Raw genomic sequence first — 24,795 nt, 5'->3', positions numbered from 1 at the left:
GGCTCCTTAATTGTTCCTATTGCTTTCTGAATCCTTTCCTTCTAGCTACTTAACTGCCTCTAATGGCTCCAGTTAGTGCCTTCTCGTGGTCAGTGACTCATCTTTTGCTTGGGAGGTCAAACTCATGAAATCTGCCTTTCAGTTATGAAGCCAGACATGCTTATTTAATCTTCCCACCGTCCAAACAGTTATGTCATCTACTGCTTCATGAGTTGTAAGTTCTCAAACTCTAAAAACAGACAAATGTAAATGACCCGAGAGACCTCAATGATCTGCAGCCTCAGTACCTCAGTACTCCTCAGGTACTCTCATTTGAAGGGAAGTTTTCTATCCAGTCCTCCTAATAGTCTATGTCTCCTCTTACATTTTAAAGGAAAAACTGTGTTCGTTGCCACACGGATTTTTATCAGTTTTTCATGTGCAAAGGGGTCAGCACCTTACATCCTTCACAAGCAGATTCCATCCTTTGTTTCTTTATATAAAATTTAATTCTCTGTTCCTTTCAGCAAGCAAGTTGCTTGTGTACAAAAGGCAGTACTTCACACTTATGATACTGTACAAAAATGAATTTCTCTTTATTAAAGCAGATGTTTTTCAAAATATACTGAATATAAAGCACATCTAAAATGAAAGGGTTTATACATACATACATATACATATATACACATGTATACATGCATATGCAAACATTTATATATATGTGTGTGTATATTTATATACAAATGAAAAATAAACGCCGATTATAGACTGTACTTTATACAAGCCATATGTGGGCTCTATATTCCAACCAGCATGGTAAAACATGGCAATGACAATGAAAAGAATGGTATAGATAGGACATGATTATTTATTCATTGGATATGGTAGAAAAGAGGAAAGGAGATGATGAGTTTCAAATGAATGGGAAGGTCTTGTTGCCGATAACAGAAATAGCTAAGACAGGAGGATTAGTATGTTTGGGGGGAGAAGGTGGGGAGAGTGGGAAAGATGATAAATTAAGTTTTGGATATGTTGAAACTGAGATTTCTGGCAGGAAAGTCATGTGAAGAAAGATGTTCGGCAGTTAGAAAGCAGGGTCTGGAGCTTGGGAGTCAGAACAAGGCCAAAACTGAGTTTGGGGAGACATCTGTGTGGAGGTGATTGCTTTCTAGGCACTTTTGTCATCTCTTGTGATCTGCCCATCAGACTCTGTGAGTCAAGTAGATTGGATTTTATCATCTTTGTTTGGTAGATTGGGAAACAAAAAGCACAGATGAGTAAAAACTACTTGCTCAAGACAGCAGAGTTAGTAAGAGAGCCTGGCCTAGAATCTTATATTTAGAACATGAAGACATGAAGGGAATCTTGAAATCATGAAGTCTCACCTCTTCATCTTATAAATGATTTAAGTGAGGCCCAGAAAGGTTATGTGATTTTTCCCAAGGTCACATAGGCAGGATCAGACCCTTGATCTGAACCCAGTTCCTCTGTTTCCAAATCCAGCTCCCTCCACATTATACTACACTGCCTTTCATGGCACTAAGGCCTCCTAACTATTACAGGCTTTTGCCACTACTGTGTTCATACACACATGATGCCATGCTGAAATAGAGAAGTCATTTTGTGTACCCTGTTTTCAAGAGCCCGAGATGTATTCCATTCAGACCAGTTAAAATTGACTACAACCCTCAGGTTTAACGATGCCTCTAGGAATGTTGTTGTCGTTTTGTTGTTGCTAGGCAGTAGTCAATTAAAGTTCCTGTAGTGCTTTTTGATTGAAGCATTCAAACAGTCCTTGGTGATTGTAGGTGTTCAGCAAGGACTTTCAATGGGAAAGTTATTGGCTATGCCTTAGTATCTTAGACAATGCCAGTAGTTGTCACTATATCGTAAATTGCCATAAAGAAATCAGAGTGATTTACTCAACTGCAATAAACTCAGCACATGAGCTTTCTGTCATTTTTATATTTGAAGTTCATCTTAAAAGTCACTTTTACAATTTTCCCATCCTAATAAAGTACCCTAACTTGCTTTTGAAACTAACCTAGTTTAAACAGGATTTATTTGGAAATTTAATTTAACTCATATAATGAGCAATTCTAAAAGCTGCAATTGCAGCATATTTTATTTTATCCAAAAGGAAACTGTACTCATATCCTATTAGCATTTCATGTTGTTTCACCTCTCTCTCCCTCCCTTCTATCTCCCAAAGACAATTTTAAAAAAAATCTTTTTTACCGGCGTTTTCATTTTAAACCTTTTTAGTGACAGCATGATGCAATGGAAAAAGCCCTGAACCTGTATTGGACAGAAGTTTGAATCCCTGCTCTGCTACTTACTCCATGTGTGACCTTGGATGAGTCTTTTCATTTCTCTAGGCCTCAGTTTCCTTATCTGTAAAATGAAGGGTTTGGACTGAATGACCTGTGAGGGCCCTTCCAGCTCAAAATCTAAGAGTAGGGATTTGCGTAACACAAAGTAGGTACTAAATAAATACTTGATCGATTGATCACCATACCCATTCCCGTCCTCATCTGATTCCTAATTCCTTGTTTTTTTTTTTCGTTTTGTTTTTGTTTTTGTTTTTTTCATTCGTTTAGAAACTTTAGGTGCAGGGAAATATCTTAGGGTAGGAAGGAGGCTGATCAAGAGGAGGTGCCAATGAATAATGCATCCCCCATCCACAGACCAGAAAAGCTTCTCATTTGTATTCCCCCCTTTTCCTTGGTGTTCCCAACAGCAGTAATTTTTATATCACATTGAGATCAATTGCCTAGTATATTAGGACAGTTCAACCTGGGCTGTTTTTATAAGAAACCTCTCTCCCAAGGTGACAGACAGACTGTTAATATCTTTGCCAGAGAGAGAAACCAACAGCTCTCATGCTAAGAGCATTATGGGCTCGGTTCCCAGAACAGCATGCACTGGGGTTTGCTATTGGCTACGACCTCAGTTCTCTCATTTCATTTCTAGTTCATCATCTTCTTGGACTAATAGTTCTTATGACTAAACCAGCTATTTAACCAATGTTGCCTTTTTCTAGGTTTCCTTCTTTTTTTTTTAATTTTTGAAATAACAATACAAAGTTCTATTTTGGTTGTTTGTAAGAATAAAGACTTCATCTACAGGATACTACATCAGGGATTCTCAACCTTTTTGGTGGAATTTTCGGTTCCAAAGGACACCTTTGGAAGTCAGGTAAAACCTATGAACCCCTTCTGAAAATAATGCTTTAAAATACAGAAAATCAAATACATAGGATTACAAAGAAAGCCAATTATATTGAAATACAGTTGTCAAAAGTGTATATATGTATATGTGTACATATACATATATACATGTGTATGCATATATACGTATGTATGAATGTGTGTATGTATGTGTGTATGTATGTATGTATTATGGTTTATACGCCCTAAGTGAAAAATCCCTACCCTAGCATAACATTGTAGATCAAATGAACATTCATACCGACTTGACCTTGGGAGTTATTCAGACAAATATTGATTATGTATCTGTTATACATAAAGCCCTGAGCTGAAATTAAAAGGGCTACAAGAAGTAGAAGACATTGTCCTGCCCTCAAAGAGCTCACACTCTAAGTGAGTATGTAAAATATTTGTTACTGAAAAGCCAACTAACTGTAGGAGTGACAGTTTATGACTAAGTGCCAAATGATACTTGGGACAGAGAGAAATACTATAGAAATTCAAAAGAACAAAGGATGGAGAATCATGGATGATTTCAGATTTTGACATGGACTAAGAAACATCCTCAACAGTAACAGGAACAGGACCCTCAATTGATTCACTTTTTATTTAGATGGAAGCTTCATTTGCAAAAACAAAAAAAAAAGACACCTGTTTGCAATAAATGTGTGACAGAAAAGTGTGCAAAATGTGATTCCTAAATAAATGACTATAAGGAAATATCTTTAGTAATAAATATACTCTTTCTCTTATCTGTGCAAACACACTTCAAATACAATTACTTACAAGCCAATATTCTACTCTTATTTTGAAATAAAAATTTTTAATCCTATCTCTATTTTCTTTACTTTATGATTTTAAAAAAATTGTTGTCAATTGACACAGCTTGCTCCTTTGAAGTATTCTTAAATTCAAGTCTTTTTAATGTTTAATAAATAAAGGTTTAGCTTAGACCGAGATGAGAAATAAAAGTATTTGGAGGTGAGGCGGGGAAGGATAAACAAGGGTGAGGGGGTGGTAATCTGTAATCATAGAACCTCCTTTTTGTCTCTGTTCTCTCAATTTAGAGCCATCTCTCTCTGGTTGGGATGGAGAGCAGTGAGGCCAGGCAGTACAAGTACTTGTTGCGCAGGATGAAAATCCCAAACTGTCGCAAAATTAGCTTCTAAGATCACAGAACTATATATTTAAATCTGGGAAATTACCTCAAGGCTCACTTAGTCCAACTCTCTCATTTTTATAAATGAGATAACTGAGACCCAGAGAATGTTGATTCAGGTCTTCTGACTCCAAGTTCAGTTTTGTTGTTGGTTGTTTCTTTGTTTTGTGTGTGTGTGTATCTGTGTAGGCTTGTATGTTTGTGGACAGCAGGTAGTAAATGAGTTTTCAGGGTGTTAGATGTAGAATACCAAAAAGAATATACTGTACTCTATGTACCATAATTTCAATGAGTAACTACAACAATTGTGGGGAGAGGAGGGATCTAAAAATGGAGGCTGGATTGATTAAAAGCTACAGTCCAGACTTTTAAAATGTATGGTACTACTGAATATCTAAATACCTAGGACTAGTTTTTCCTAGAACTCTGGTTCTGTACCACCTTTTGGAATGTCCAATTGTATGTCCCTTAGGCACCTCAAATTTTATAGGGTAAAAACAGAACCCATTTCCCTCTACCCCAAACATCCCCAAAATAATTTTTCCTCCAAATTTTTCACTTTCTATCAAAGACACCATCAACCTTTTAGTCATTCAGGTCCAGAAAGACAGATGCTTCCTCAACTCTTACCTTATCCTTCTTCTCCCCCACCAAAATCTAGTCAGTTGTCAAACTTTATGAGGTCTTTTTTAAATTAATTTATTTATTTTTAGTTTTCAATATTCACTTCCACAAGATTTTGAGTTCCAAATTTTTGCCCCATCTCGTCCCTCCCCCCCACCCCAAGATGGCATGCATTCTGAATACCTCTTCTCCTAATCTGCCCTCCCTTCTATCTCTCCACCCCCCTTCTCTTATCCTCTTCCCCTTCAATTTTCCTGTAGGGCAGGATAGATTTCTATACCCCATTTCCCATATATCTTATTTCCAAGTTGCATGTGAAAACAATTTTTTTTTAACTTTTGTTTTTAAAACTTTGGGTTACAAATTTTCTCCCTTCCTCCCTCCCCATTCACCTTCATTGAGAAGGTAAGCAACTTGATACAGGTCATACATGTGTAGTCATGCAAAACACTTTGATAGTAGTCATGTTGTGAAAAACTAAGTATATTTCTCTTCATCCTATCCTATCCCCCATTTATTCTATTCTCTCTTTTGACCCTGTCCTCCTTAGAAGTATTTACTTCTGATTACTCCCAATCTGCCCTCCCCTCTATCATCCTCCTGCTCTCTTGTCCCCTTCACCCACTATTTTCCTGTAGGGTAACATAGATTTACATACCCAATTGAGTGTGAATGTCATTCTCTCCTTAAACCAAATCCGACGAGAATAAGACTCACTCATTCCCTCTCACCTTCCCCTGTTTCCCCTCTACTGTAAAAGCCTTTTCTTGTCTGTTTTATTTGAGATAATTTACCCCATTCTACCTCTCCCTTTCCTCTTCTCTCTGTATAATCCTCTCTCACCCCTTAATTTTATTTTCCAGATATCACCCTCCATCTTCAACTCACCCTGTACCCTCTATCTATCTTTCTTTCTTTCTATCTATCTATCTCTCTATCCATATATATATATATATATATATATATATATATATATATATATATACACATACATACATATAATCTCTTCCCCCCAACTACCCTAATACTGACAAAGGTCTCATGAGTTACGAATATCATCTTTCCATGAAGAATGTAAACAGTTCAACCTTAATAAGTCTCTTATGATTTCTCTTTCCTGTTTACCTCTTCATGTTTCTCCTGAGTCTTGTATCTGAAAGTCAAATTTTCTATTCAGCTTTGGTCTTTTCATCAAGAATGCTTGAAAGTCCTCTGTTTCACTGAAAATCCATTTTTTCCCTTGAAGGATTATGCTCAGTTTTGCTGAGTAGGTGATTCTTGGTTGTAATCCTATCCCCTCTGGTCCCTTAATGTAGAAGCTGCTAAATCTTGTGTTATCCTGATTGTGTTTCCACAGTACTTGAATTGTTTCTTTCTGACTGCTTGCAATATTTTCTCCTTGGCCTGGGAACTCTGGAATTTGGCTACAATATTCCTAGGAGTTTTCTTTTGGGGATATCTTTCAGGAAGTGATTGGTGGCTTCTTTCCATTTCTATTTTGCCCTCTGGTTCTAAACTATCAGGGTAGCTTTCCTTGATAATTTCTTGAAAGATGATGTCCAGATAGTCCAATAATTTTTAAATTATCTCTCCCGGATCTATTTTCCAGGTCAGTTGTTTTTCCAATGAGATATTTCACATTGTTTTTTATTCTTTCATTCTTTTGAATTCATTTTACAGAGTCTTGATTTCTCATAAAGTCACTAGCTTCCAATAGCTCCATTTTAATTTTTAAGGAAGTATTTTCTTCAGTAAGCTTTTGGACTTCCTTTTCCATTTGGCCAATTTTGCTTTTGAAGGCATTCTTCTCCGCATTGGCTTTTTGGACCTCTTTTGCTATTTGGGTTAGGCTATTTTTTAAGGTGTTCTTTTCTTCAGTATTTTTTTGGGTCTCCTTTAGGAAGCTGTTGACTTGTTTTTCATGATTTTCTTGCATCACTCTCAGCTTTTCCTCTACTTCTCTTACTTGCTTCTCAAAATCCTTTTTGAGCTCTTCCATGCCCTGGGACCAATTCATATTTTTTCTTGGAGGCTTTGGATGTAGGAGCTTTGACTTTGTTGTCTTCTTTTGGTTGTATGTTTTAACCTTCTTTGTCACCAAAGTAAGATTCTATGGTCTGACTCTTTTTGCTCTGCTTGCTCATCATCTCAGCCAATTACTTGAGTTATAAACTCTTTGTTAAGGTAAGAGTCTGCTTCCAGTGTGGAGAATGTACTGTCCTAAGCTTCAGGGGTTTTGTGCAGCTGTTTTCAGACATACTTGTAGGGACTTGTAAATTTTCAGTTCTTCCAAGGTACTATGATCAAGGGCAAGGTGTTTACTCCTTTTCTTGCCCGTGCTCTGGTCTATGAGTGACCACAAGCACTCTTTTCTGTCTTGGAACTATGAAGAGGATTCTCTCTCCATAGCCACTACAAGCTCCACCATGCCAGCACTCCTCCTCTCCCCAGGACCACTACCCAGAACTGTGACCCAGATCCAAACACAGGCAAAGCAAGAGAATCCTGCACTAGCAGAGAGATCCCTGCAATCCCCCTTTGATCAGTCACTTGATTTCCCCTCAGTCTGTGAGCCAGAAGCTCAGGAGACAGCTGCTGCCCCGGGGCCGAGCTCAGGGAATGGGGCTGTGACCCTGCGCTTCTTTCTCACCACCACAGAAACAGACTTTTCCCACTGACCTTCTAAGTTGTCTTTGGCATTTGTGGGTTGAGAAGTCTGGAAACTGCCACAGCTGCTGGTTATTCAGTCCTCTGAGGCCTGCTCCAGGTTCTCTGTGACCTGCACACCCACGTCAAACTGCGTTCCTCTCCCTGCCAGGTGTGATATACCTTTCCAATCAACCATCCAGGTTGTCTTGGGCTGGAAATTTGTTTCGCTCAGTCTTTTTGTAGGTTCTGCTGCTTTAGAATTTGTTTAGAGACAATTTTACAGGTATTTGAAGGGATTTGGGGGAGAGCTCAAGTAAGTCATTGCTTTTACTCCACCATCTTGGCTCCACCCCCAAATACTCAAGCTTTATGAGTTCTACCACCACCATATTATACCTCTAATCTCTTCTATCCATTCCCATTGCCATGACCTTAGGTCATGTGCTTCTCACCTTCCATCGGGGCTATTGCACATGTCTCATAGTAAGCCTAGCAGCTTCCAGTCTCTCCCCTCTTTAATCCATTCTCCATACAACCACTAAAATAATCTTCCTAAAGCTCTCAAAACATGCTATTACCTTGCTCAAAAAACTTCACTGGTTCCCTGTTGCCTTTAGGATAAAATACAAACTCCCCAGCTTGGCACTGAAACCTTCATATCCTGGCTCCCACCTGCCTTTTCTGACTTATACCACATTAAAAACCTTCATATCTTCTTAAGTTCTACTCATACTGGCCTATTTGCTCTTCCTTGAATTCCACACTCTGTCCCCATCCTTTGGGTCTTCCCACAGGCTTTCTCTTTCCTCACTTTTAACTTTAGGAATCCCAAACTTCCTTGAAAGTTCAATTCATGTGCTATAAGATTCCTAAGGGAAGCTTTTCTTGATCCACTTACTTATTAGTTGTGCCTTCCTCAAAATATCATGTATATTCTTTTCTGTTCACATGTTGCGACCTCTCCCCCAGAAGAATAGAAACTTCCTAGATAAAGAAACAATTTTTTCATTTTTTTGTTTTTGTATACCCAGTATTTAGCACAATGCTTTACTCTTAGTAGGTACTTCATGAATGCTTATGAACTTGGCTTGGCTTGGCTTGGCTTGGCAAAGCTTCTATTATTAAAGAGCTAAGGTTATTCATATCTCCTAACTGACATGTTGCAGTGGAATCAATCAACGATTGAGTTTAAAAGAGCCTACAGTATGTAAAACGTTGCTGGGGATGCTGGGTACATGAATACCAAAAAGGAAACAATCCCCAATTTCAATGAGTTGGAAGCTAGGCAAAGGGGCTAAAGGAATGTCTTTCCTTTTCTTTTCATCAGCTTTGATGAGTCAATTATGTCACAATTTAGTAAGTTCATCACTGGGTCTAACTGCCTAATGGAAAAAAAAAAAACACAGGGATTTGTTTCCAGTCTTTAGTGGCTATTCCAAGCAATGTCCCTCAAATTGCTGATTGCTTATGCCATGCACTTGGGAGGAAGAATAAATGACTTTTTTTGTTGTTTTTGTTCTTTTTACCTAAAAAGTTCTCATTCAGGCACTAGCTCACCTTACGTGGGCCCTAATACCATCACACTGTGGTTGTGGAAAGGTACTGCCCTGTGCTTTTGTTAGTATAGGCAGTTCCCAGGTAAGAAAACTTCATCTTCCAAGGTAGATGGGAACTCTTAAAGAGCTGCCTACAGCAAAGATGTTGAACCTGAGATCCACAGGCCACATGCTGGCAATACCACAATTTGGAACTTAAAGCAAAACAAAATGGAATAGTAAATAAATAAATAAGTGTGTGATTGTATATGGATATATGTGTGTAGGTATGGGAAATACTTAAAATAAAAATATAATAAAACATAGATAGTATTACATTTTTAAAATTAGTCCATCTGTCTCATAGTTTTCCTTACGTTTGGCTTAGTGGCTCCCTTTCTATTTGAGTCTGATGCCCCTGGCATAAAGAACTGAGAGTTTACTTGCCAGGGATCATACAGTCTGTGTGGGTCAGGATCCAGATCTTCCTAACTGTAAGGCCATTACTCTATCTACTGTACCAGCAGTGTCAAACTCCTGGACTGGAGGGCAGTCCGAATCAGATTAAATGTAATTGATAAATGTTTGACAAAATAAATACATTGGGGATATTAATTTGAGGTTTTTCTAACTTTATAGGGGGCCCACAGGGAAATCACATTTTTCTCCATAGATACAGTGGCTTTAATCAAACAACTGCCATCACATAGGATAATGGGATCAAAGATTTAGAGCTGGAAGGGACATTTGATAACATCTAGGCCTGTCTTCATTATACATATAAGGAGATGAGGCTAGGAGAAATCATATGACTTGCCCAAGGTCACAAAAGGATTAAGTAGCAAAACAGATTCAAACCCAGGTGTTCTGAGTCCAAATCCAATTGTCTTTTCAATGTGCCATGCTGCCTCATTCTAATTTCCAGAACTTATATCCTCAATGATTGATGTATCTCAGAGAATTTTTATAACCTTAAAAATTTTAGCATCGTGATAGTACACTTTTCATACATCTTAATATATCTAATAATGAATTTAAATTTAAGGTAAATTTGGTTATTTTTAAACATCTGACTGTGGTATTTTCACATGGCTTGATTTTATAAATGAGTGACCAACATCTCAGAGTTCATATTATCCATATTTTTGGATGCCCCAAACCCTAAATTATAAACATTCCCCATCATTCTGGAAATACGAAGCTACAGAGTTGCAAGGGCCATAATGTCATAACCACACTCCAATTTTTCCAACTCTGCAAATTGTTTGGGTCAGCAGTAGTATCTATCTGGGCACTTAATTTCCAACCTGATTTTTCACATGGCAGCCCTTTTGGAGTGAGAAAGATACTTAAACATAATCCAGTGAAAACCCTTGATTTTATAGACAAGGAGATAAGTGTAATATAATGGGAAAAGAACTGTGTTTGGACTTGGGTGCAAGTCCAGACAGTCATTTAGTGAGGTTCAGTTTGCTCAAGATCATTCATCTGTTAAATCTAGATGGGTAATATATTACATCATCCTTTACAACAGAACATTGTTTAGAAAAGCTGTGTATTTTTTTTCAAAAACAGTGAATTTCTTAATACATGATCAAAACTCTCAGAATTGTAATATGTATTCTAGAAAATTAAAATTTCTCAATTTTTAAATGTATTATACATAACATTATCTTTAGAGCTTGAAACAAGATACAACATGCCTACTGAAAAATATGTGTTCTGAATTAACAAATTGAATTGTTGAATCTTGGAATACTAATTGGCTTTTATTTAGAATTATTAGAGTGGCTTTCATGCCTCCCTAAGACTATTTAGCACAGAAGGTTTTCCAACAGCTTGCTCAGAAATGTAGAGTTTATAAAATGAACAGAATCACCAAGGAATACCATGCTTGATTGGACCAATTAGGTTAGATTAAGGGAAGGTGTTTCATGCATTAGTATGGTATGAATGCAGCTTATTAATTAAATTAATGTGCTGTGCTTATTCCTAAATTAATGGAATTGGAATGCAAAATCTAATTCTTTTCAAGCACAAGAAAATTCCTGTGCCTAAATTTTAGAATAAATGACATTGTAAATGTCCTAGGTTTACTAGAAGTAATGAGTAAAATTCTTCCAATGTCTCATTTCATTAGATAATTGCAGAGTTCACCGAGTGCACAGTTAAAGATACATATGCATGTATGTGTATGTGTACACGTGTATATATGCATATATCTTTAGTAAAGTTTTACATATTAGAAATGTACACATAGATTTTTGTCCTCACTTGATTATTGTAAATTTATATATTTTAAAGTTTTATCTTAAACTATTTGAATTGAAAACTTTAGATAATGGAAAATGTTAAAATGGAGTGAGTGAAGAAAATGTGGGTTATTATCATTTCTCTAGCTTCTCAATAGAAAGCAAGTAATATTTGCATGAAAAGACTCATGTCCTGATAACCCTTAGCCATATTAGCTGTCCATTGACAGCGGTAAGCTAAAGATCATGTCCATTCCTCTGCTGAAACAATGCTATCTTTACAGAGCATCTTTGAAAGTACAAATGACTTTGTAAGGTAAGACAATCATCCCATTATTAGAAAGTAATAAATAAAGATTAGCTGCTTTTGCCAACAGCATTGCAAGCTCTAGGTGGACACACCCTAAATCTCTTTTTTTTTTCTCCTCAGATAAGAGATAATTTGTTGAGTTGGGAAAAGGTACACTCAGTAGTGTGGACAGGTTGTGTCTGCATCAGCCAAAAAAAATGCTAGTCTGTGCCCCACAGTAGTAGTTTCTGAACTACCAACAGATATTTTGGCATTCGGATTCTCATTTAAGATTTGACTGTTTTCAGGGCAGCTAGGTGGCCCAGTGGATAGAGCACCGGCCCTGAAGTCAGGAGGACCTGAGTTCAAATCCGGCCTTAGACTAAACACTTCACACTTACTAGCTGTATGACCCTGGGCAAGTCACTTAACCCCAATTGCCTAAAAAAAAAAAAAAAAGATTTGACTGTTTTCAACATAATGAACGACATAATGAAAATGAATATTGACATACTTTCTAAGTAATTCTTCCATTACTTGATCTTATAATACTTTACATTCTTCTGTTATATTCATCAGATTTTAATCAGTATTATACTTATCTGGGCAGCTAGATAGCACAGTAGATAGAGTGCTGAGCTTAGTATCAGAAAGACTCATCTTCTGGAGTCCAAATTTGGCCTCAAACACTCACTAATTGTTTGACACAGGGCAAGTCACTCTACCCCGTTTGCCTCAGTTCCCTCATCTGTAAAATGAGCTGGAGAAGGAAATGGCAAACCACTTCAGTGTCTCTGCCAATAAAACCCAAAATGGGATCTTGAAGTCAGACATGACTGAAAAACAGACAAACAACAACAAATGATACTTATCTATATTACATGCCTTATCTCCTCAGCGAGATTGCAAGTGCCAAGAAGGCAGGGGCTGGGTCAATTACTTTTGTATCACCTTTAGTTTCTAACATAGTACCTTGCCCATAGTTGGAGCTTATGAAATATTTGATGAATTAATAATGAACAAATATTTAGCCTCCACATTCTCTGAAACCAAAGCCAATGGGTTATTTTCCTATTTCCTTGTTGGTTTTCAGATGGTACATATTATTTACCTAGAGGTATGTAGAATCAGTCCTGCTAGAACACCATTTGTGTTTGAATAGTTCATCAGTATATAGTTCTCCTCTATGTCATCAATTAGGAGTTTCTGTTTTGTGTCATTTGACTTCCATGTCATGTGAAAAGCATTAACTAATTGAACTTATGATTCTTCAATTTTAAATATGCATTAGTCAGCTAGGTCCCCATTAATACAGATAACTAAACCTGTGAAGTAGTCACATGTATTTGAACTCACACTATTTGAAGTTATAATTATGTAAAATATGGTAATTTGTTCCAGGCCAGTGGAAATATGCTGTAATCATATCAAGTTAAATCCCTCAGTGGAATAACTAGCTTCAAGACTGTAGCAGAATGCTGTGCCATCAAATATACATCTTAAAATGTTCAATTACAGATAGTGGAAAGTACAAGCAAGAAAATGTCTGTGCTAAATTTTAGAAAGAAAGCAATAGGTGTGATCCTATTGACCAGTAAATACTTCCAAATGACTTAATATTTTTCCTAGAGAAATATTCCTGCCCATTGAACATGCGTGTCCCAAAGGATCTTTCTTCTCTTTATACTCTTTCTCTTAGTAATTTCATTCACTTCCAAAACTTATACTACCATTTTTATTTAGATGAGTTACAAATCGGTACTTTCACCCCCAAACTTGCCTCAGAGCACCAATCCCCTTTTGCTAAATGCATACCAAAGATTTCCATTTAGATATCCTACCAGTATTTCAACCTCAACATAAATAAAGCAGAACTCCTTATACATACAATACACATAAAATTGAACTTCTCTCATAAACTAGTCTGTCTCTCTTAACTTTTCTATTTCTATAAAGGTGCCCTGTCACCCAAGCTTATATTTTGAAATTATGCTTGGTCTAACCTTCTCCTGATCCTACACATTGCACCAATCACAAAGATTGTTTCTAACCTTATAATATTTTTATAATTTCCACCTCCTTTCTACCTCCCCTTTGGACATCCTTGATGACCAGTAGGTCTTCATCTCTTCTCACCTATGTAGACTATTGTAGTAGCTTCCTAATTGGTCTTCCTGCAGCTGATTTAAGCTCCTATCCAATCCATTCTCCAAACTGATACCCAAGCAATCTTCATAATTCATTACTTAGATATTTTTTCTTCAATATTAAAAGAAATTTACTGTCTCATCCATGCTTAATTAATAAAATATGAATTCCTTAATTTGATATTCATGGCTTTCTACAATTTTATCTTATATTTCACAAATGAACATTAGCTTACATTTCTCTTTTACTCCAAGTTCCATCCAAAGAGAACCCACTATTCTTGTATGACCCTGCCACCCCCATGCCTTTGCTTATGCCAATTCCCCATTTTGGGGGATAAACTTCACATGTATATCTATCTATGTATATATATATATATATATATATTTTATTTTTGAGAGGCAATGGGGTGAAGTGACTTACCTAGGGTCATACATCTAGTAAGTATCAAGTGTCTCAGGCTATTTTTGAATTCAGGTCCTCCTTACTTCAAGGATGGAGCTCTATCCACTGCGTCACCTAGCTGCCCCTAGCACAATAGTATTAAATCACAATCATGTAACACCTTTTTCAGCCATTCCTCAATTGATAAGCATCTCCTTGATTTCCAATTCTTTGCCACCACAAAAAAGCTATTAAGAGATTTTTGTACAAATAGGTAATTTCTCTTCTTCTTTAATTTCTTTGGGATATAGATCTAGTAGTGGCAATGCTGAATCAAAGAATATGTACAGTTTCGTAATCCTTTAGGCATAGTTTCAAATTGTTCTCTGGTATGGTTGGACTAGTTCACAACTCTACCAATAAATAGTACATTAGTGTCACATTTTTTCCCCATATTCCCCTCTAGCATTTGTCATTTTCATTTTTTGTAATGTTAGCCTATATGACAGGTGTGAGGTGGTATCTTAGAAATGTCTTAATTTGCATTTCTTTAATCAGTAGTGATTGAGAGCATTTTTTCATTGATAGTCTTGATTTCTTTTGAAAAATCCTTCTTAAAATTTATCAACTGGGAATAGCTCTTTTTTTTTTTTATAAAATTGGCTCAGTTCCTTACATATTTGAAAAAATGAGATTTTTATCAGAGGAATTTACCGTAAATTTTTTTTGCCTGTTTCATGTTTTCCTTCTAATTTTGGCTGCCTTAGTTTTATTTTTCAAAAGCTTTTTAATTTTATGCAATCAAAATTATCTATTTTACTTCCATGATCTTCTCTATCTCCTGTCTAGTCATAAACTCTTGCCTTAACCATGGTCCTGACAAGTATAATTTTCCATGTTCTTCTAATTTACTTGTAATATCAACATTATGTCTAAATCATTTATCCATTTTGACCTTATTTTGGTATATGGAGTGACATGTTGGTCTGTGCCTGGTTTCTGCCAAAATACTATTCAGTTTTCCCAGCGCTTTTTGTCAAATGTTGAGTCTTACCCCAAAATCTTGGGTCTTTGGGTTTATCAAAAACTAGATTGCTATGGTGATTTACTACTGTGTATTATGTACTCAATCCATTCCACTGATCTACCACTCTATTTCTCAGCTGATACCAGATTATTTTGACGATTACCTCTTTGTAATATAGCTTGAAATCTGGAACTGCTATGTCGACTCCTTCACATCTTTTTTCCATTGGTTGCCTTGCTATTTTGTTATTCTAGATGAAATTTGTGGTTATTTTTTCCAGTTTTGTAAAATAATTCTCTAGTAGTTTGATTGATATGCCATTGAATAAGTAAATTAGCTTAAGTCTGATTGTAATTTTTATTATATTGGCTCAGCCTATCGATAAGCAATTAATATTTCCCCAGTTCTTTAAATGTGTCTTTACTTGAGTGAAAAGTGTTTTGTATTTGTGTTCATGTCATCCCTGGGTTTGTCTTAGCAAGTAGACTCCCACGTGTTTTGTATCATCAGCAGTAATTTTAAATGGAATTTCTCTTTCTATCTCCTCCTGCTAGGTTTTATTGATAGTATGTAGAAATGCTGTTAATTTCTTTGGGTTTCTTTTCTATCCTGCAATTTACTGAAGTTGTTAATTGTTTTAACTAATTTTTTATAGTTGATTCTCTAGAGTTCTCTAAGTATATCATCATATAATCTAAAAAGTGATACTTTTATTTCCTCATTGCCCATTTCTATTCCTTCAATTTCTTTTTCTTGTCTTATTTGTATAGCTAGCATTTCTAGTTCTATATTGAATAATAGGGGTAATAATAAATATCCTTGATTCACCCCTGATCTTATTAGGCAAGCTCTAAGTTTATCCCCTCCCTGCAGAGAGCCTAGTTGTTGAATATTTACCAGTACATCCCTGTCACCTCCCTCTCTTTCCCTCTACAACCTTCTGTCATGGGTTAGAAATCCTTCTGCCTCTTCACATTTTTTCCTCCTTGTTTCTCCTCCTTGTCTTCTCTTGTGTATGTGTAAAAATGAGATTTAGCAGAAGCTGTATGACCAATTTTCAATTTATAGCGGGGTTTCCTTTTTGGTTTATGGACATACATTGGGTTAAATGGCCCCTGATATCCCCTCCAACTCTCAATTTCCATGATTCTGTGATACAAAGCACAAAAGTTTGTTTTGTTTTGTTTTTTTCATGTAAGTGACTGTGTGGACCTTGACCAAGTTTATTTTTAAAGTTCTGTCTGGAAAATTCTCAAAATCTTTGTTCCTTTTAATCATAATTTTCTTTATTCTGAGTAGTTCACCTCAGAGGTTTGACCTTTGCATTACTCTTTACCCCTTATCAAAGCTTCTGAATATTGTACTTGGATTTGAATGATGCTAAAAGATTTTCTACACATTGGCATAGTTTTTCTAATTTTTCATAGATAGACAGGCATATCTTCAAATAGCATGGATGAAATGGACTACACATACACGTAGATAATTATTCCTGGCACACATGAACTCTAAAATGAAAGAAGACAAAAAGTCAAATAATGGACTCCTTTTTTTAAAAAAATGCAAAGATGTGAAGTAGAACAATCATACCATCTCTGATTTGGACAAATTTGGGCAAAATGCAATATACATTTTTCTAGTCCTCTGTAAAATTTCATTAGGTATGAATGGATAAAAGCATTAACGGATGAATTAATTAATTTTAAAAAATTCAATAAGCATGTACTGTGTGCCAGCCACTGTGCTAAGAGTTGGAGGGGAAAAAATAAGTGATCAAGTACAGTCTGTGACCTTGAGAAACTTACTTTTTAATTAAGATATTTGAAGGAGAGCTAGAGGAGTGGGAGTGGTGGCATGGTTTTGAAAGTGCTGGGAAGTGACGTGGTAGCCTGAATCTGGAGAAGATAAGGTGAAAGCTCACCTATCAGAGACTGGGGTCCCAGAGGCACAGTCAGTTCCAGGGCAAGGGAAGTACAAAGAATAGCCAGAGTACAGGCTTAGAATAAAAAAATATATATATAATGAAGATAATGGCAGAAGGATGAGTTTATTTGCCACTGCATAGTCTTTATATTTTTTATTAGCTCTGAAATAATTTATGGAAAGAACATGTGGAAATGAAGTCTCCAGCCAATCTGTTAAGTTTTCATCCCGAAAATCTTAGTCATAAGTTAAATACTACATCTGCACTGTTTGGTCTATGTGGAGATGCAGTTTGATATTAGTATTATTAATGTTTCTGTTATATATCCAGGAAATGTTATTTCAAGCTTTTCTATAATAGACAATGGGAAATATTCACACCTAAAGGATATTTAAAGTTCATTAATTAAAACTTTTATTTTACTTTATTGGCTGCCATTCCTTGTATACAAATTCATTTATTATATATCAAATATAAAAAAATTATATAATAATATCATGTTGAAATTATGAACTCTGAATACAAGATGAAGAATGCTTTTTAAAAATTTCTTTATTTTTGTTTTATATTTAGTCTATTTTTTTTGCAACATGACTAATATCAAAGGCATTAGACATTAAATTGAAAGAAATAGTTTATGCTCCATAGAAGTTACATTTATATTATCTTGTTAATAATTCTGGCCATTTGATCCATTTCATAAATAGAATCTTTTTTAAAAAATGTCATACTGAATATAATCTTAGGAACATTTTCTTAATCTCCATTGCACTACTAATACCATGCTTCTAACTGAGAAGCTTAAATGGCATGCATAAACACTTTTAATTAAGAGTCAAAAATATTTTTCAAGTTGTTAGGGAATTCACTTTTACCAACTTAACAAAAAGACTGTAAGCAGTTTGTGATCAGTCAAACCTGAGAAAAGATTCCCAGTTCTGTTAGGGTCTGTATCAAACTATAGTAATTGGCAACATAACCTTGACACATTTCAGTTCAAGTATGGATATCTGCCTTTTATTATATGCCAGACAGTATCCATTACCCAAGATGTAGGGCCAAATTAACTCTAATGTGGCACTCTTCACAAGACATTCTAGAGCTAGCAATAACATTAAGATAATGCTGGGAAAATACGAATTTCAATTATAAGGCAGATGAGACTGTGGGGAAAAAATGACAGCCTTAATGAGCAGTAGGAGTTAGTATTCACTTTGATAAGGAACAGTTATCCTCCATAGGAGGGGAAGCCAAACACAGCCTGAAGCCTTTTCCTGTTATGTTGCCCATTGCTGATAGTGGTTTCCCATTCTAATTCCTATCCCTGCCCTTTCTCTTCCTGGTGCTGTTGATAATGGTGAAGTTCCCCTTAGATATAGGTGTGTGTGCGTGTGTGTGTGTGTGTGTGTGTGTGTGTACATATATATGTACACACACATACACACACATATATATTCACACACATGTGCCTATGTATGTATATGCATATGTACAACTATAATTCTTTTGAATTCATTTCCTACTTTTCTTTCAAATAATTAAAACCATTTTTATCTCCCCTTTATCCCCATCATATCTTTGTAAAGATTGGAGAGAAAGTGTGATTGTCCCAATCCAGCAAAAATTTATTAAGCAACCACTACGGGCAAAGCAAAATTTTAGGATGGGGGTACAAAGAATAAAAAAACAAAAACAAAAAATGATCCCCGAGCTCAAGAGCTTTAAATTCTGCTGGAGGAAAGTCACAATAGGCATGTATGTCAAGCAAGTAAAGAGCACTAATGATTAAGGAAATCCAGAAAAGCTACCCATAGGAGTTGGCACATGAGTCGATCCTTGATGAAAGCTTTGTTGTTATTCAGTCCTTTTAGTTGTGTCTGCCTCTTCCTGATCCCATTTGGGGTTTTCTTGGCAAAAATATTAGAATGGTTTGTCATTTCCTTCTCCAGCTCCTTTTGCAGATGAGGAAATTGAGACAGAGTTAAGTGACTTGCCCAGGGTCACACAGCTAGCACGTGTTTGAGGCCGGATTTGAACCCAAATCTTCTTGACTCCAGGCCTGGCACCCTATCCACTATGCCACCTATCTGCCCTATTATGGAAGCTAGGGATTCTAATAGATGGGGGTGGGGAAAGAGTGCTTCAGGCATGGGGGACAACCCGTACAAGAGGATGGAAGAGGGAGATGGATTGCCAGGGTCAAGGAACAGCAAGTAAACCAGGTTGACTATAGTAGAGAGTATGTGAAAGGTGTGTTTATAATTAGTCTAGAAAAGTGGCCTGGAGCCAGGTTGTGAAGGGTTTCAAAATGCCATACTGAGGTATTTGTATTTTGTTCTAGACACAAGAGTAGGAGAATGATGTGATCTGACTTATCTTCATTTTGCACACAGGGAAACTGAAGCATGCTGAGTCAGAGGCAAAACTGGGAATAAAATCAGAATCTCCTGACACATCACCCGGTGAACTTTCGCGTGACATGATTTTTAATTATGGCAGACTTGATAGTTTTCTTAAAACCTTCTCATATCATGCCCTCAAGAATGGGGAACCAAATATAGCATCATTCTTTGAGTCACAGCTGCTTCCTGTCTGTGCTAATACATCATGACTTAGTCCAAAAGACATCATTTTTTTACTGACACAGAGTGATGTGATGGCTGTGGTCAACTAGATAGGAGCCCATAATAAGGTCTGTCCTTCATTGAATGGAATAATTACTTCACAAGATAAAATCCCCACTTTTTAATAGGTATATATATATATATATATATATATTATGTATCTATATATATATATAGATACATAATATATATATGTATGTATATGTATGTATTTTTTTTTCTGTCTTCTTAGCGGAGGACTGTCACTTGGGTATCTAGAAGCCATCCCCAGCAGACTCGTTAGCATACCTGCCTACGTTGTGCATGTCCGTGTTTGTGATCATTACTCTTTGAGAATGGCGAACAACAAAAACCTGTCTCAAGGGCAGCTAGCAATATAGGCAAGCATTGCCGAACCTCCCTAACAGCTTTATGCCAGTCTTGAACAAGTTAAAAGTAGAGAGACACAATACTGCCTGTGCTGACCTCTTGCTTCCAGGTCTGTTAGTATTCTGCACTGCTTTCTATGCCTCTCAGCCTATGAATTGTTAGTGATTGCAGCTTCTTCTTGTTCTTTTTGGATTACCCATTTCACATGCAAATTAAGATTTTTCTTTATACAAAGAATAGACTTTGGCTAGAAACTTCAATTCATGATCATTTTAAACTGTTCTTTTTCTCCAGAACTCTTCACTATCTCCTTAAAGATCTGCCGACTACCTTCTTTTTTAATACATCCTACATAACACTGATTAATCAATCACTTTAATATTGAACAAAAACATGCGTTTGTAAATTCTATGAAGTTATAGTTCTCATGAAATAAAGGATATCCCCAAAGTCTGATTGCTATTAAAACTTAAAACTGCATTCAGACTTTTGGAACACCCTGTTGCCTGGAATGAACCATGACTAATTTTCATAGTCTCAACTACAATATGCTGCATAATACCAGTGATGTTGGCGTTATCTTTTCTCATATTTGTTCAATCAGTCATCAAAGAGAGCAAGACTGATGCCTTTAAGTGGACAATCGATTCTACAGTATCATGTTGGGCTTTCACAAGCTGTAAAAATTTTTTTCCTCTCCCTTAGGAACTCTGCCTTCCTAGTAATGAGCATTCCAACTACATTCAGCATGTTAATTTATTAAATGTAAATGTGTTTTAGCCTACATAATGCATGTTAAAATAATAAATCCACAGTGTAATAGTAAGGCACGTATGGCAATGTAACAGAGTCAAGGACAATTTTAAATACAATCACAATGGAGTTCATTTAAATAATGAATACAGCCATGAATCTTCGAAAATGATCAGCTTTCAGAGTACTGGGAGGCAAAAACTGACTTTTTCAATTAATAGATTAGTTAATGTATTTTTGTGTGCAACAAAGAAAAATATATCACGTAAATTATCAAGCCCCTTTTGTTAGCAGATCTGTAATTTTTTTAGTACGAGTAGATTTCTGTTATACAATGATAATCTTATAAAATTTGTTCCCATCTTTCCTTTAATATTCCCTACCCTTTCTCCCAGCTACTGTCTAGAAAAAAGCATAACCCACAAAATGAGTAAAAACAGCAAACAGTTGATTATTTTTCCTCTTTCCTACCTTTTTGTTCTGTCACTTAGGCTTAAGGATATAATATTGTTTAAAAAGGAAATGAGAAAGCAACTTTATGTGTCATCATCAAAAATCATTAAACATTTTTTGAAAGCACTATGCTAGTGGCTATAATTATTGTTACTGTATTATTCTTACATAGCAACTTCAATAGTCTTGCCCTCCAGAAATAGACAATACTGATATAGATGAACATTTAGAGAATATTCAAATAATAGAAAAAGAGTGTTAAACAAAAACATCAATGTGTGATTCGGTAGTCATCAGTTCTTTTTTTGGCTGACTGATGGCAACCCCATTTACTGGACTGTCATTAGCATTACTCAACTAATATGGACAATTGATATTTTACTCTTTTACTTAAAGGTTTACCAAGTTTGGTCAAGATCATCTCGCTACATTTCTAATTCTCCAGGTCCCAATTTTAGTAATAACACAAACATCTAGGGCACATAAAATGAGAGATGGAGAAAGAGATTCATCAAACAAGAGAGAAATTATGACACCATAGAATGTGGTTGCCTCATTTCCTATCACTTTGGGAAGAATTTGTGTAATTTTGATTTTTTAAAAATATATCTTAGTAAATAGTGAATATGTGTAAATAATGCCTCTTCTCAATACTAAAGGCAGCACTTAGTAATGTACCTCCACATTTCTATTTCTATAAAAGAATCAATATTTTCTCTCTGGTGATTCTTCAACCTACTTTTACGGTGTGATTTTGTTAATGTTAGCCAAAAGGCATAATAGGAACTGGGAGAAAGGAGAGAGAGGAGGAATTCTCTTTTCAAATTTTCATTTACATAAGGATCCTCTAATGAATGTTTTCTGTGATTAGAACTATCCACACAGAGATTTAAGAAAGTCTTCCTTTTCAAATGACTTGTTTAAGTTCTCTAATAGGTAGAAACATAAAATACTTTATACTTTAAAACCCAAATTATTGGGTTGCTTGTTCTGGTTAACTAAGTGTATGACAAATATAAGATTAACCAGAAAGCCCTCTTTTTTTGTTTCAATCTTCATTAAAAATCTTTCCAAAATATATCAGTCCACTTTCCTGCCTTAGTAAATACAATGTACTAATTTTGCACCAGACCTGATTTCATTGTTATAAGAAATTCCCTTTATCAGTAAAAGGAATCCTTCTACCAAAGCATATCACCAACTGTTTGCAATTTTTAGTTTTAGGGAGTTATGTAGCACAGTAGGTGGTTAAATTATTTGTCCAGTCAAATAACCAGTACATGTCTGATGCAAGACTTGAAATCAGGTACTCCTGACTTTGAGACTAACTCCCTCTCCATGAGGGCACACTATTTCTCACCCAATCGAGTGGAGATAATCACATGTGCTTTTTCTGAATGAGCAGTTAGAGTCATATGAACATCATGTCATTTTATAGAGCACTATAGCTACAGTTTCAGAAAGTCAAACAATTGAGTCAGATGTAAAATATTCCCAAGAAATTGGCATATTGTCTATAAATCTTTCATATGAGCTTATTTTGTTTTTATTTTCCTCTTTCTCCTTAACATGTGGTAAAGGAAAGTACACTCCTAAGTGAGAGTTTTGATTAGTTGGATTTCAATTAACATAGATTTTGTTGTATAATGAAAAAAACACATTAGGATTCTTAAGACATTTTGGTAGCAGAATCTCTGAATGTTTGAGAAAATAAAGCATCATCTAATTATGGAAATAAGAAAATAAAAGGTCACATACCATACAAATTGAAAAAGTCATAGGACTAAGAATCCCTTTTTGTCATTATAAAGCAAGCAATGTGCATTTCGCCGTATTTAACTCACTACAGAAGCCATGTTCTTTGAATGAATGCATCCCACGAGCACTATTCATCAAACTGCTTTCTTAGAATGGAAGCACCGTCGAACTTTTAATGATGAGCCAATGCCAAATAGTTTGCTCTTGAACATACTAGTTGAATACTAGAAATAAAAGGACAGCTCCTTGTTTATTTACCTTTTCTTTTTCATTTTCCCTGACATTTCTACTGGATTATCTCTCAGTTCTTTTCCATAATGACATTATATATTTTTTTTCAAAATTGTCATCTGTCTGCATGGTAAGCTGTATTGAAAAACTCCGTTAAGAACTTAAAAAAATGTTCACATTCTAACTAATGCTAACAAGTAATCTAAACTTATATCCATTCCTGAAATCAACAGAAAATAAGAAAAATATACATAACATATCCATTTAAATATATATCCTTAATGAAAGAAAGATAGGCAAAAATGATTATGTGTGATCACTGAAATTCTGATTAATTAAATTCAACACATATTAAGCTCTTACCATTTAAGAGGCAATGGACGGTATTGAGGATATTTAAACAATATGTATTATCCCTACCATTAATGAGCTTGAATTCACTGGAAATGACTAATTATGAATGAAATGCTTATGTTTTTAAATAAAATGTACATTTTAGTCATCAAATGATAATGTCTTTTGGGGTTTCTCATTGCTTTTAAGTGAAGCAAGTATGTATGAAGGGAGATACAAAAATGATGTAATAGCAAGGGTATCTGTCATGTTTGGGGTTAGTAGGCCTGGGTTTGAATCCAGTTGCTACTAAGTATGTACCCTGGGTAAACTGCCTGTTTCTGGGCCTCAGTTTCTTCATCTATAGAATGAAAGGGTTGAACTATACGACTTTAAATTTCCTCCACTTTTTAATCCATGATTCTGTAAGCCTAGCTTGCTTATAATTATAGAACATTCTTTTGACAAGGAGCATTCCATGATGGGAAAAGCCTGGTCTTGATGTCACAAGGTCTGGGTTCAAATACAGGTCTGACCATGTCACCTTCCCATTAAAATAAACTCTAGTGGCTTCCCATAGCCTCTAGCGATAAAATTTGAAGTCGTCTGGTCCTTCACAATCTGGCTATTATTTATATTTGCATGCTGATTTTGTATTACTCCCCCCATGCATTTTACATTCTGAATGAATTGGTCTACCAACTACCCTGTCCATAATATTCTGTCTTTCATGTTTGTGCCTCTGTTGAAGCTATTCCCCATAGCTGGGATAATGCCTACCCTCCTTGTTTCTGCCTCTTGGAACCCCTACCTCCCTTCAAGGATTAGTTCAGGCCACCTCCTTGAAAAGGTCTTTCCTGATTCTTTTTCTTGTTAGTGCCCCCTCCCAATTACTATGTATTAATTTTGTATAGATTTTGCATTTACTTATCTGTTTCTCTCAAATAAAATGCAAGCTTCTTGAGGGCAGAGACTATTTCAATTTTATCTATGCATTCTTAGCCCCTAACATACTGTCTGACATATCTACACTGATGATTCTCAGATCTACTTATCCATCCCTGTCCTCTCTCCTTGTCTCCAGTGGCCTCTTTC

At 35.8% G+C, this 24,795-nt stretch overlaps 1 protein-coding gene across 3 annotated transcripts in view; it reads left to right on the top strand.

Annotated features, from left to right (window-relative positions):
* ATRNL1 (attractin like 1) overlaps positions 1-24,795 on the top strand; it is a 1,209,934-nt gene that overhangs the window by 943,324 nt on the left and 241,815 nt on the right. The window contains exon 27 of one of the 3 annotated variants that reach the window (XM_027852050.1): positions 19,573-19,827. The exons of the other annotated variants lie outside the window; for them this stretch is intronic. Coding sequence (XP_027707851.1) covers positions 19,573-19,581 — 9 coding nt within the window. The 3' untranslated portion in view covers positions 19,582-19,827. Of the gene's footprint in view, positions 1-19,572; positions 19,828-24,795 lie in introns of those variants that run through there. 3 annotated transcript variants of the gene reach the window in all.

The sequence above is a fragment of the Vombatus ursinus genome, unplaced genomic scaffold (assembly GCF_900497805.2).
Source record: "Vombatus ursinus unplaced genomic scaffold, bare-nosed wombat genome assembly UNPS02009205.1, whole genome shotgun sequence".
In the NCBI taxonomy this organism is placed as follows: domain Eukaryota; kingdom Metazoa; phylum Chordata; class Mammalia; order Diprotodontia; family Vombatidae; genus Vombatus; species Vombatus ursinus.
The sequence above is the reverse complement of the archived record's forward strand: the minus strand, read 5'-3'. Positions and strand labels throughout refer to the sequence as shown.